This window comes from Sturnus vulgaris, chromosome 13 (genome assembly GCF_052056855.1).
Source record: "Sturnus vulgaris isolate bStuVul1 chromosome 13, bStuVul1.hap1, whole genome shotgun sequence".
In the NCBI taxonomy this organism is placed as follows: Eukaryota; Metazoa; Chordata; class Aves; order Passeriformes; family Sturnidae; genus Sturnus; species Sturnus vulgaris.
Window position 1 is genome coordinate 13522536 of NC_142255.1, and position 13586 is coordinate 13536121.

General features: G+C 46.0%; 1 protein-coding gene across 3 annotated transcripts in view; it reads left to right on the forward strand.

Moving 5' to 3' along the window:
• NTRK3 (neurotrophic receptor tyrosine kinase 3) overlaps positions 1–13586 on the forward strand; it is a 204164-nt gene that overhangs the window by 127675 nt on the left and 62903 nt on the right. Inside the window, exon 13 of one of the 3 annotated variants that reach the window (XM_088172619.1) lies at positions 9419–12143. The exons of the other annotated variants lie outside the window; for them this stretch is intronic. Coding sequence (XP_088028745.1) covers positions 9419–9537 — 119 coding nt within the window. The 3' untranslated portion in view covers positions 9538–12143. Of the gene's footprint in view, positions 1–9418; positions 12144–13586 lie in introns of those variants that run through there. 3 annotated transcript variants of the gene reach the window in all.

The window sequence follows — 13586 nt, forward strand, 5'->3', positions numbered from 1 at the left end:
CTCAGTGGGTGATTTCACCACTGTGTCTTGCTCTGTTAATTGTATTTCTGCACTCATCTGCCTTGGCAAGTGATGTCCTCTTGGACTTCAGGTATATCTAAAGATATTTCCCTGAAATCCCCATCAGGCCAAGGCTCAGCAGCTCTTTAAGGAGTCTGGTTGGATTTTACACTAGCTGAGTGCACAGGAATTTTTATTTGGGTCTGTAAAGCTTATGGTCTGCTGAAGCAATAGTGTTCACTTTGTTCCTCTACAACACGGACACTTGTCAAGTCTCCACATTTCTGCGTGAAAATGTGCTCATGTTTCAGTGTTAGCTGTTGCTTTTCTGATGCTAGCAGAGCAAGAACCCCAGCTGGAATTTTAAGCATTAGAAGATGGGAGTGGTGCCTCCTGCATTGATGTCCTTATCTTTGAAAGCCAAGTCCGAGTAGACCCAGCCCTGTGATGGCTGAAGCGATGCAAACACGGGAGCAGCATACTCAGTGCTGCCAGAGCTCTGGTGTGGCACTGGGAACACATCCCAGGACAGAGCAGTGTGCTGAGCTGTGTACACAGCTCCCTGCAGAGAAACTCACACAGCAGGGCTGAGCAGCCCAAAAGAACCAGGCTTGTGGCTCTGGGCTGTGTTCAGCCTCATGCTGCTGTGTGCCAGCAGCTGTTCTGCGCTCTGGGAAGCGTGTTGGGATCTTTCCTGCTCAGCTGGAGGCTGTGGCAGCATTTGGTCCTGTCCCAGGCTGCTGGTGCAAAGCAGCCACTGTTCGGTTTGGCAGGCCAAACATTGCTTCAGGCTCCACTGCAGAGGGGACCAACCCCCCCGTGTCACTTGTTTATCTCTGTCATTTATTGCTACAAACCAACTCACCCAGAGCCGTCCTTCCCACAGCTGGTGGGAGTCAAAGTGCCGAGGCTGTTAGTGGATTAGGGCAGCAGAGTGAAAAGCATTTGGCGTTTCTATCCTGATTCTTCTGGGTGCCTTTAATTAGCATGATTGCTCAGCACAGATTTTGCCATGTTCTTTAGCTCCCCTGGTTAAGATAATTATTCCCCCAGCTCCTTTTGTTCCAATTCCTGATCGCTTACAAAGTCTCCTGTTAAAAGCCATTAAATCCGTAATGTGAGAGTAAATGTTGAGCAGCGTTGTGCTCTCGGCCCCACACGTGTGAGCTGGAGCTCTGGCCCCTCTCCCTCACTCCTCTGCTCCCTGCCACGTGCTCCGTGCTGTGGCATCACCCTCTGCATCCCTCTCACGCTTCCCCCCCAGCCATCCCACGTGTCCCACACTCAGCAGGTTGTGTGCACGCTCTCCCTGCTTTCTGCTGGCACTTTTGGCATCCCTCAGCTTGGTTTCCTCCGTGCTCAGGCTGGTTTTGACAGCGAGGTTGAGTTCTGGGCTGTGGACTGGGATCTCTCACATTTAGTTGCATGTGCAAATATGGAGGTGCCGTTAGACGTGTATGTTCTTGCATATTTTAGCCGTGGTGTGGGGAGTTCTTGCTTCAAGGAACAGCTGAAATAGAGGGGGAGATGCTTTTCCACCTAGCTGTGGTAGAAAGCAGGACTTTTGTTGATAGATGATGGAGAAGAGGAAAGACTTATTTTTCTTATTTTTGAGTAAAGCTGTTTTCCTCTTTGTCAAGCATAAAAGCCTCCAGTGGAGGGAAAACAGGTTTTGGATAGCTGTGTTCCCAGGAGTTTCCATGTTGCAGTGCCTCCCCATCTGTAGACCTGTGAGCTCAGCCCCTTCACTGCTCCTCATCTCTGCTGATGTTTGATCAGCACATGCCCATGGCTCAAGTGGGGCAGACACACAAAGGCTTACACAGAGTGATGTGGTGTGAAATAAAATTGAGCTCAAGTGCTTTAAATGCCTTGTGCATTTAGGTGAGTTGATGTGAGAGGGAGAAGGGAAAGAGGGAGATTTATTTGCAGACCCAGAATGAAACTGGGGCAGAGAAGGGTCTGGCAGACGTAGTTTGTTAAGCTCAGAGCTGATTGCTTGAACAAAAATTCACCACTTGCTGGAAAAATCTTCTCAGAAAGGATTCCTGGTCCTTCCTCCCTCTTTTGAATTTTGACCCCTAATCAACAACAGACACACATTTTGGGTTTAGATCTTGAGTTGCTGCCCTGCTGTGCTGTGCCAGCCCTTCCCCATTCTGCAAACCTTTGCTCTGGGATGGAGTGAGGGTTTTCTGGCACAGCAGCAGCCCCTCACAGGGCTCCTCACTCACCTCACCGGTGCTTTGCTGGCTGCAAGGAGCTTTCCAGGCATTTCATACATTCTCTTGCAAAAACCTACCATGTTTCATGTGTGTTTGGTGGGAGCAAAGCTCCTTCTCCTGCAGAATGAAGGCCACCACAAATACCTGGCACTCGTTTGGTTGGCACTATCCACACAGTCCCACAGGAGCTCTGCAGTATCAGCATAAATCTGTTTTTCTGTCTTCCCCTGGGAGACCACAGCCTTCCCTGTGCCCTGGGGTGTGTGTTTTAGAGCTTGTGAAATACTTAAAGATACTAAGACATGGTCTTGAAACAAAATCTGGAGCTGGGAGCTCTCCCTTGGGAAGTGTAATAACACGCTTTGACATATTTTGGTGCAGAAGACAACTTATTTTGAGAACCATCTACTGGGGCAATTATCAAGAGCTGAAGAACTGTGGTGGCAGCTTTGTTTCCAAAGCAATCAGCAGAGTAGGAGCACTGGAGAGACACAGATGAAGAACAATAATTCCGGACAACGCAGCATCCAAACAGCCTAAAAAAAACCAACAAAACCTTGTTCCTCGAAACTCCCTGCTGCTCTCACTGTGTTTTAGCCCTCAGCTCTTCCTGTTCCCATTTACAGCTTCTCTGTAGTGCTCGGTGCCTCCTTGCCTGCTGAGATCTCCTGCGCTCCTCAGTTTCCATCCTCGGTTTGTAAACTCCACAAGATCGTGTTTTCCCACAGGATGCTCTTCCTGACACTTCAGACTCTTGGGCTTGTACAGCTCCTGGGCTTCCTGGAGGGCAGCTCTGGCCTTTCTAGATGACATAAGGTGTTGCTGGAGCAGATGGCAGAGTAAAGAGACTTGAACAAGCGAGGATTTATTCTGGGCCTTGATCAGCTCCTCCCGTCCTCTGAAGAGCAGGAGAGCATCCCTGGCACTGCCTGGGCTGGGAAGGTCCCAGCTGCAGGCTGCAGCAGTTGTGTGTGATCCTGTCCACCATCTGTGTCTCTTCTTGGTGTCTGCTGTCATATCCCAGCCCTCTGGCTTTACCAAGCACTTCTGTCCCCTTCCAGAGCTCCTGCAGAGGATGGGAGCCTTGGAGCTGGGGCTGTTCCCTGCTGGATGTTCAGGACTGTCATTGGTTCCCTTGGAGACTTTGGAGAAAACGTGGTCCTGCTTTGTGCCACCGTTTTGCTGCCTGTGTAATAAATGTAACAGCTCCTTCCTCCCCAGGGAATGAGCAAGGCATAACAAATTAATGTTTATGAAGCACATTCCAGCTGGAAAGAACTTTGAAACAGAGCTGTTGCTGTTCTAACTCAGGGGCTTCCTTTACTGGTTGGCTCTTTGATGTGGTGATCTGTGGTACTGGTGGATCAGCTGTACCATAATTGGAATTAATCAGCAATTAAGGAACACGAGCCCAACCAGATTCTTTCCCAGTGGATATTCATCTCTGGGCACATTAGTCAGTGGTTTCAATAACTCTGTAAAATGCTTGGGGTAACTATTGCTATCTGAAGCAGCTGGGGAACAGAGGCAGTGTCACAGGGACACAGATACCTGTCAGGCAAAGTGGAAATAAGAAGCTCTTGTAGCAATGTGCACTGTGCTTAAATTGGCAGCACTCCGAGGGCTGACTTGAAAAAAAATTAAAAATTGACACAAGAATATATTTGAAAACCAAAGTGATGAAAATTATGTATTACTTGCTAGGACGGGATCTTTCATGCCAGGTCTCTAGGGCTTTGTGGAGTGCAGAGGCAGCAAGAGTGCACAGTGGTGAGAAGTGGGGACTTGTGGAGGCAAGGAGACAGGATTTTTACCTCCCAGCAGTGAGAATGGTAGAGGAGAAGGCTCCTGGATGTGTCAGTGCAAGGCCAAGGAGAGGCAGAGGCAGAGTCACAGCTGGATGATGCCCATGATGTCAGCTACCACCAACCTTGCAAACACTTTCCTGCAGCTTGTTCTCATGGCTGACCTGTAACCCCTGAGAGTTTTGCCACGTGTCTTTGCATGGCCGTGGGTGTTTCAGGGGACAAAAGAGCCATTCTCCTTGCTCAGGGACCTTCTCTGTGACCCACTACCACTTAAATGAGGCAGAGACTGATCTCTGCATGTTGTGGGCGAGGCTGCTGGGTGCCCAGCCTTTCCCCCTTCCCTGGTCCTCTTACAAGTCATTTCACATACTCTGGCTTCGATCTAACAAAAACAAAAACGATGAGGCCCAACTGATCTGGCTGCTTTCCATCATGCAGTGGGCCTCCGAGTGGCTTTAAATAGCTGCACCTCCGTGCAGGCTGGAGAAAAAGCACTGGCTGTGCCTCTGGACAAGAGGGTAGCTTTGGCTCAAATCACAGGCCATCTCAGACCTGAAAATAGCCTTTTATTTTCTGTCATCCTTGGTCTTATAAGAAAGAAGAAAACCATCACCTATTTTTTTTTTTATTTTACACCCTGTTAAGTGCTTTCCTACTTTGGGGTTTTTCCTAAGGGGGATTGGTGGGAATCTTGGAGCTCTGCCTCCTGAGCTATCAGGATACATCATTTAGTATCTTGGAACTACTCCATCCATGAAAGAGTTCCAGAGAAAACAAACTTGTGATCCTGGCTAATATGGACATGGCCTACATTAGTGGTGGCAACAGTGGAAACACAACGGATACTGGAATTCCTCTGACCAAAGGTTTAGTGAATCTTACAAAGTCTTCAAGAGTTCACCCCATGGAAAGCTGTGAATGCTGCTCTTTCCTCAAGGAAAGGATGTTTGGCTGTGGGGTGCCTGCAGAATTCTCCTACCCCTTCCTCTGCTCTAACCAAACATTAGAGAAATTCATGTGGAAATGAGATCTTCTGGATCCATTTGCTTCTGCTTTTCTCTTGCTCTCAGCCCATCTCTTCCTTTCCCTGCCCTCCAAAACTGTCGCAGTGCTGCGATATTCTGTTTGTCATTTTGGGTTGTGGACAAGCACGAGAAGATGGCACAAGCTGCAGCTAGAGCTCCATCTAGCACATCCCCAAGAGGTGTCCTGTGATGTCAAATCTCATTGATTAAAGTGGGAAACTCTTATGCCAGAGGTTTAACCATGGAAAATGAAAACAGATACAAGGTGAGCTGCCATAGGGGGGAATAAGGAATAAGGATTGTGCTCTCAGAGCCTTTCTAATCTAAGAAGAGGTGTAATCTCCTTGAAGATTTGCTTGAGGTCTGTGTATCAGTGTGAAATTCGTCTGTGGACTGAATTTTCTTGAGGTTCTCCATTTTGGTCCATACTGTTGGGCTCTTTGACTTTACCTTGGACAGTAAAGGAGATGATGTGGTTGTCTGCAGCTGAGAGCATCAGGGAGAGCCACACAGTGTGTTTCTGTGACCGGCTTCGTTGTGGCAAGTGAGGCCTTAGGCTGGGTTGCATCTCACCCTGTTACGTGCTATGAGAAGAAGGAAAACAGAGGGTTTTGTTTCCTAGCCTGGCAGATGAACCCATCCATGACAGGAAACCTGGGTTGTTGTGTTGCTTACCCCTCAGATATAGACATTGCAGTGCTGACTTTGACTAAAGGGAAGGCTATTTCCTTTGCTCAGGATGTGGGCCAGGCCTGATGGTTTTCACGCTTTCTTTGATGCTATTCAGACTTCATATCTGCACATAGAGAAAGATAAAATGTACACTGTTGTTGGAGTCTCCCACTGCTTTTCCTTTATATCCTAAATTCTGCTGTAACTCAGAAGAGAGCTCAAAGCTCTGTTGCCTAATGTGAGCTGCATGGATAGCAGAGTTATGTTTGGCCAGCTTGTTGCCCTTAATTTGCTATTTTTATTTAACCCATTTTTGCCAGGCGTTAGCAAACCTAGCATCCCGTTGCTTTTCTCATCCTTTCCCACAGCAATTTATATTGCTGTTTCAGAAGCAGTTTCCATCCCTGGGTTTCAAAACTGGTCTGCACCCCTCCTGCTGTGGCAGATAGGGATGCTGTGAGGAGCAGTGCATCATTTTCTGCGTCATTCCCTCGCCTCCCCGTGTCACAATCCCTGCTGCTCCTCTCAGGTGTTGTGGAGCAGCCTCAGGTCTCCAAAGCCTTAGAAGCATGCTCTATTTGAATAATGGCAATTTTACCAGAAAGTACACAGGGAAGGCAAGGTGGAAATATCTGTTTTTTCTCCTTAGTTTTGCTCTCTCAGTGGAGGAAGTTGTTCCTGGCAGGGTACTGTCCATAGGCTGGATTGGTATGGGCATGGGGCAGAGTGGCCAAAACCCATTAGCCAGGATGTTGGGAAACACAAGACAGCTCTGGAGGACTAAGTGGATGGCCAGGGTTGAGGACAAAAACTGATTGCATGGTTTGGTTGCCTTCAATTATTTTGTCCTTTCATTGCCACATCCATCCAGCCTGCTTAGAGAAATGTCCCATCTGCTCCCTCCATCTCAAGCTGTTAGAGCTGCACAGCAAATCTGAGCTCATTCCTCCTTCCCTGTTCTCCAACACTCTCCATACATTTATTCCACTACCATACGATGGCTATTAGTAGAGAGATTATTATGTTTTAATTTAAAAAGTGATATCACCAGAACTGGGAGAAGCACAAAGTTTAGTATGTCAGACCCTTCCTAATTTTGTAGGTCTTTGGAGATGTTTTTGATTTCAATCTACAGGGTGGGGATTTTTACCTCCTTACTATTTTCAGGCTTGCACGTTGGAGTTTCCCTACAAATCTACAACCAATGTCAAAGATAGTATTTTTACTCCCATATTCCAGCTGGCACTGACAAACATGAAACTCCATAAAAGTTCTTGTTTTTAGAATTTCCCCAACTCCTTCTAGGAAGTTGAATACTTCTATTTCTCCTTTTTGTTTTCCTTCTGACAAGAAAGAAAGAAAAAAAAAAGTAAAGCAGAACTCCCACATTTTTAAAGACATTTCCAAGCCAGTTTTTCAGAAGCTAATAGCTGTGATGGTAGATGACATTTGTCATAGCAGCATCCAAACTCTGAACCTGTTGAGATTCACCCATTTTAACCCTGGACATCTCCGTGAGCATCATCCATCTCACATCTGTCAGCGAAGACATAAACCTAGCAAGAGCCTTGTTGGTTTCTGCTCCATACAAGAGAACGGGGTTAAAGGTAGCAGTACAATAGGGGAAACGGCAGTGAGGAAGAGAGAGAAAACCAGTCAGGAGAGAAGCATGTTTCTTTTCAGATTCTTTGGGGACTTTAATAAATGAGAAGGAGAAGATGCCGAAAGGACCGGTGCTGCCTTGTTCTCCCAAGCCAGCAGGATGTGTGTGTTCAGCCCTTCAGCTCCAGAAACGTGGGCTGTCCTCCTGCCACGCTCCTCACTGTCCCTCGGCAGCCCCTGCATGGCAGTGGTGGGGCAAACCCCACTGCAGCCCCGTTCTGCAAAGACCCTGCTGTCACTGGAGATTCACAGCACAGCACTGATGACAGAGAGCAAAGCCCTTGGAGTCCCCAGCCTTAAGTCTTGCTGATATTTCACATGTCCCCTTGCTGAGGCTGTGTGTCCCCAGTGGGTTTTTAGGTCTGCTGGATGTGGCCCGGCAGAAGTGAAATTGCCTTAATTTAGCAGAGCTAAGAAACGCAAAGAAAATAAAGCAGACAGGAGTTCTCCTTGGAGATACTTGGTATTGTTGAGGATAGACTTTCCCAGCTATCCTTTGGTAGCCATAAAATATATTTATATTACGAAAAACAAAACACAATAAATAGTGACGTTCAGGGATGCCGTGTTTATTTGCGTCCCAGTGACTCTGATCACTTTAAACCGTGAGAGTTGAGCTGGGCTCTTTCTCACTCTCATTTCGTTTACTAATGATATTTCAACGCTTGGAATTTGCCTATGAATCTTTTTTATGACACATGAACCAGAGCTGAGCCTGGCTTACTCTCCCATGTGGATCGGCCCTTAAGGGCCACTGAGAATAACAGATAGTTTCCCCCAAACAAGTTTAAACAGTTCCAAACCAAACAAACAACTTCTGTCTGCATCCTCAGGTCCATCAAACATGTGTTTGATGTGCAGATAGAGTAAGCTAGTGCAATGGAGAAATATAAATAGATATAAAAGACAAAATAGAAAGAAGAAATAGGAAAAGAAAAATCTTCTGGCCAGTGTAGTTTTGGTGTGAGAAAATTTCCTAGCCTGTTTGAAAGTACTCTTCTTATTGAGATCAGTTCTTAATGGCATCTATGCTGCTCCATGCTGCTCTAGTGGTGCCAAATTTCAGTTAACTTAGCTGATTTGCTCAGGATCCTGAAGACTAAATGAGGTGCAGGAGTATTTTCTAAATCTTAGAGCAATTATGTAGACAAGACATCCCAGTAATTTCTTGGAAAAACCCTTTAGACACATGAGAATTTGGTATAGATGAGAGCAATCCCCAAGATCCTGCCATACATGTCTTGGTCATGGCAAACAAGTGAATTTCCCTGACTGGGGCATCCCAAGGCAGGTACATTCTGAATAGATGTTTGATACAGCCCTTTAAACATTATATTTGTCCTGTAAGTTTGTTGGACTGAAGGAAGGAGCTTGCCTATGATTTCTGCTCCCCTTATTTTTCTTTCTCATCTGGCTGGTGTTTCTGGCAAATGCTAAACCTTCAGATCACTTTCAGTAATCCAAAAGGAGGAGATGAGGAGAAGATGCCCCCATCATGCAGGGTTTGGTGTAGATGGGACAGCTGGGATGAAGAAAGGTTTATGGGGTCAGGTCTCCCCAGCCTTGCAATGGTACTTTTTGGCTTCAGGAATGTTATGCCAGATTAGATAAATCATGAGAGAAAAGTAGGCACAGGAAGGAGTCTCCCTATTCCTCACTGTCTGCCTAGGGAAAAGATGGACTAGGTAGGAATTTGGACTTAGTGGTAATCTCTGGAAAAGAGTTGTCCCCAGTTGTCTGTCCAGACCTCTTGCATGCCCTTGTCCTCAGAGCACTTGTGCCTGCACACCCCACATGAAATGATTGCCTGTTCTTTATGGAAAGACAGAGTGAGGTAGTCCTGCCTGGAGAGGACATTTTGGCTTTAATTTAATGGCAGCCGTTTGCTAGTTATTCATTTGGTTCTTTTTTATATAATCACATGTGTGTCGATATCTCTCTCTTTTTTTTCTAGTTTTGCTCTTTTTTGTTTTTTCGTTTACTTTATTTTGCTTTTTTCTTTTTTCTGTTTTTTTTCCCCCTTTAGGTTTCAGAGAAATTATGTTGAATCCAATAAGCCTCCCTGGACATTCCAAACCTCTTAACCAAGGCATTTATGTTGAGGATGTCAGTGTTTATTTCAGCAAAGGACGTCATGGCTTTTAAAAACTCCTTAAAAGTCCCTGTTCTGATGTCAAGTTTATAGGCTGTGCCCTCAAAATGGTGGGAAGCAGTAAGCGTGGTCTGTATGGATTGAGGTCTCCTCCTAATAGGACTCTACAGCCCTGCCTGTACACACGTTAAAGCCAACTGAAACTGTGGTTTTCTGTCACCAGATAACAGGGTTGTTCTTTTCCTCCAATGGTCGCTGTGTTCGTTAAATATTCCTGCAAGGCACAACAGCAGCAATGAGAGCAAATAAAGAGAATTAAAACCCAATTGAAAGGAGTCATCCTAATAACACAGTAAATAATTGTACTTTTGCTTTAAAATAAAACACACACAAAAAAAAAAAAAAAAAAAACAACCAAGCCAACCAAACTGACATCTTTAGTCATGTCCTCCCTGCTTGGAGTTTTCTTTGTAAGCTTGTGTCTTCGCAACACCCAGTGAATGCTGCCATCACCTCTTACGTGGCACCGCCATGGGAGGTCTCCCAGAGCGAGCCAAGGCGGGGACCCTGGAAGAAACTAAAGCAGAATGAAGACTTTTGGTAAGAACAAAGGCAGCCCCGCTCCCAGTTCTTGCACAGAAAATAATGTTGGAAGGAATGAGGATGGAAAGAAAAAACAAAAAGTATCTTACTTCTCTGACAGGAAGAGTGTGGTTATCTTTGAAGTGCACATATTCTAGGAGGCTTCTTTTGTTTGTCTGTCTGTCTGTGTGTGTTAGAGCGGCTCTTTGGATCTGACTATATCGTTGTCGTACTCTGGTCTCTCCCTGCTGCTTAAATGATGAGCTTTATCTGAGGAGTTGCCTGGAACTTCCCGCATGGATGGAGAATCCATAGCGCAGGAGGGTCTGTGTCCTTGCCAGGACTAGAGCAGTAAGCAAAGTGGAAAAGCATATCAGACGCACGTAGGTCCCATTGCTGGGCCTTTTCCAGCCCCCTTTAGCTCTCCCCTGTATTCCCACCCCACTAGAGATTGACTGCAACCCAGTCATGTACCCAGAACCAGCAGCTCGAGGCTGGCTGACTGAAGGAGAGGAAAAAAAGTGTTCTGTTGCTTCTTCTCTGGCAAAACCAGGAGTATTTATCCTGTTCTGACCGGTATTTGTATTCTCTCCCCCTCTCCTATCCCACTTTTGTCTTACTTCATCCAAAGCCTCTCAGATGGAAAAGTAAACCCTTTCATCCTGTCCTCAAGAGAAGCCAGCTGCCCTCGTGGCAACTTTCATGGCTTTCCTTGGACTCTCTGGATGTCATATGTATGAGTTTTGCTCACACATACACATATGTGTATGAGATTTGCTCACACAAATCAGTGATAACCTATAAGCAAAGCAGATTTTCTCTAGAGGACACAAAATATTCCAAAAGCTTCAGGTGTGGCCAGATCCTTTTGAGAGGAATATTGGACCAGGAGCTTGCTCACCAGCCACTCAGCTTTGCTTGCCTTCTTGGTGGCCCAAGATGACCTTATCACATCAGGGGTGTCTCTAAATCACCAGCCCTCAAGGGTCACTGCCACTGGAAAGAGTCACGGTCCCTCTCCACCAGAACTGGGCAGAAGCCTCAGAATGGATGTTCTGCTTAATCCTGCCTTTACAGGTGACCTGTGTGAACCACCCTGGACATTGCCAGGAGGTTTTACTATCAGCTGTCCCATAGGGATATCGCTGGGAATATTCCATTCTCTTGCTTCTTCTCCTGGTTTGTTTGCATAAAAAGGTAAAGTGCAATAGAAGAGTACTGGAGAGATGGTGGCAGATTGCTTTAAGTTAACGGACATGCCTTAGGGGGCATCTGGTTAGCGTGAGGAGACCTGGCTCAGGTTGGATGGCTTCAGAAACCATGACCAAATCTCCCAACAACGTTTCCTGCCCGCATCGGAGCTGGAAATGCCAGAGGTGCACTGCCAGAGAGGACCTGCGGCCGTGTGCCATGGACACCTCAATTCTGCAGATTCACAGAGTGAGGAGGAGCTTCGCCGAGCGTGTGAATCACTGGGTGCTTGTCTGAACTGAACTTCCCCATCTCCTGGAAGTCACCCACCTGACCTGGGGATGTCTTGTCCGTCCGAACTGTCTCCTCTCCCTAGCACTGTTCAGGGGACTCTGCTCTCAACTGTGTGTATCAGTCGTAGAGATGCATCTGTGGGCCTGGACCAGAAGCCTATATCCAAACACCCTAGCAGAGGAAGGGTTGAATTTTGCAGCTCAGGTCCATCTCTGCTTAGAAGAAATCCTCCGGACCGTACAACATAATTAAAAGCAGTTCTCCCCACTGTGATCGATGTCTCAATTTGTTTAACACCAGTTAAAGTCTCTGGTTCCTCACTGCTGAAAATGAAAGCCAGTCGTGGCTGTTTCCGATTGGTGGCTTTAAGTAGCAAGTCTAAGGATGTTTCTTTTTTAAATTTTATTTTATTTTTAATTATTGTAAATCATTACCTCATTTTCTGTCAATGAGATTCCTTCATCTTTGAGCATTCTTATCTTGCCATAACTATCATCCTGTGCTAATGGGAAATGGGACGGTCCCTTTTCACAGAGACTATAGGGGTGTTCAATGTCTAGTTTCTTAATAAACACTTTATTTTCTAACGAAACAGCTGCACCAGGTCTCTTCTTTGAAGACAAAATAAATAAATGTTCAGAATGACATGTCCTATAGTCTACTTCTTCATGAGATGGTCCATGTGTGGGGAGTTTGGTTTGTTTTCTTCTTTGGCGGGTGCGGAGGGTGGTATTTACAGTTGTGATGGGAACATTGCTCAGGTGTAGCTCTTGTTTCTGTCATTCTCGCCAGGCATAAAGATGTTTTCTTGCCTGAGAGCTTAGCTGCTAATGGTCTCAGTTGACAACCAGTTGGTTTTTGTAGCATAAAATGGTCATATTCTCAGGGACAAGCTGGTACTGCAGGAGATTGTGTCAGGATTTGCCAGACAAGTTTCTATAGTTAGTGGAAAAAGTTTTATTAGAAGCCTTATCTCTCAGGGAGCTTGACAGTAAAAGATTGTTCTGGCTGCAGTGCTTTTGTTTCAGGATATGCTGTTGTTTCGAATCTCATTGCTTGGCTGTGCAAATTGACAAAAAACAGAAAACCTGGCTGTTGGTTACTGGATTGTTGTCCCCTCCTCAGGAACAATTAGCCTCATGTTAAGCTCAAGGGTGTGTTTAGAAATTCATGTCTGGGTGGTTGGATGCTCCAGGAGGAGAGAGGAACCATTCTGCAATGTGTGGGACTTGGCATGAGGGTGTGTCTTAGTAGTTGTGTCTTAGAATTGTCAACAGGAGATGTCACTGATGCAACTAAAAGCTGCTGTGCCAACCTGCAGGTGACAGTGGGCATGAGGACGGGGGTGTGTTTGAGCACATATTGGTGGATGGTGCTGGAACCCTCTTAGAAAACCTGGTGAGAGTTTTCATGAGCAAATTAAAAACATGTTTTCCAGCATCCTTCTGTTCCTATAACTTCCTGGCATGACTTTCAAGCAAATGTCTCAAAATGATGCTGTGAGTGAATTTCCACATGACCTTCCCTTCTAATGAGTGTGTCTCTAGGAGTGATGGGGTGCTGTGGTTCATAGGACTAGGTGATGGCTGAGACCTTGACCTTTCCAGGAATGTCTGCAGTGCCCAAGACAAATGTTTGTCTCCTAACATAACCTTACACAAGGAATGAGCAGCTGAACTGCATTGGATTCCATCCCTGTTTCCTTTTTCTTTCTGAGGTGTGGGAAACAAACATGGGGTTTGGAAGCTCTGTCTTTTCTTCTCCACTACTGCAGGGTCTGTTATCAGATTTCACAGCCTAGAAACATTGCAAACAGTGGTTGATTAGCTAAATATTCAGGCCGCTGCTGTGGTCAGCTTTGGTTCACTTTGCCTTGTGTTTCAGGAGAACTGACTCCTTATCTATGAGTTCCCACAATATTTTTGATGCTGTCAGTTCAAAAGGAGCTGGTTTAACTCTAGGCTCTGACAGGCATTGCAGAGGAGCTGGGCACTTGTTTCTTCTTGTTCTTCCTTCTTGATTGTCTCTGTTGCCT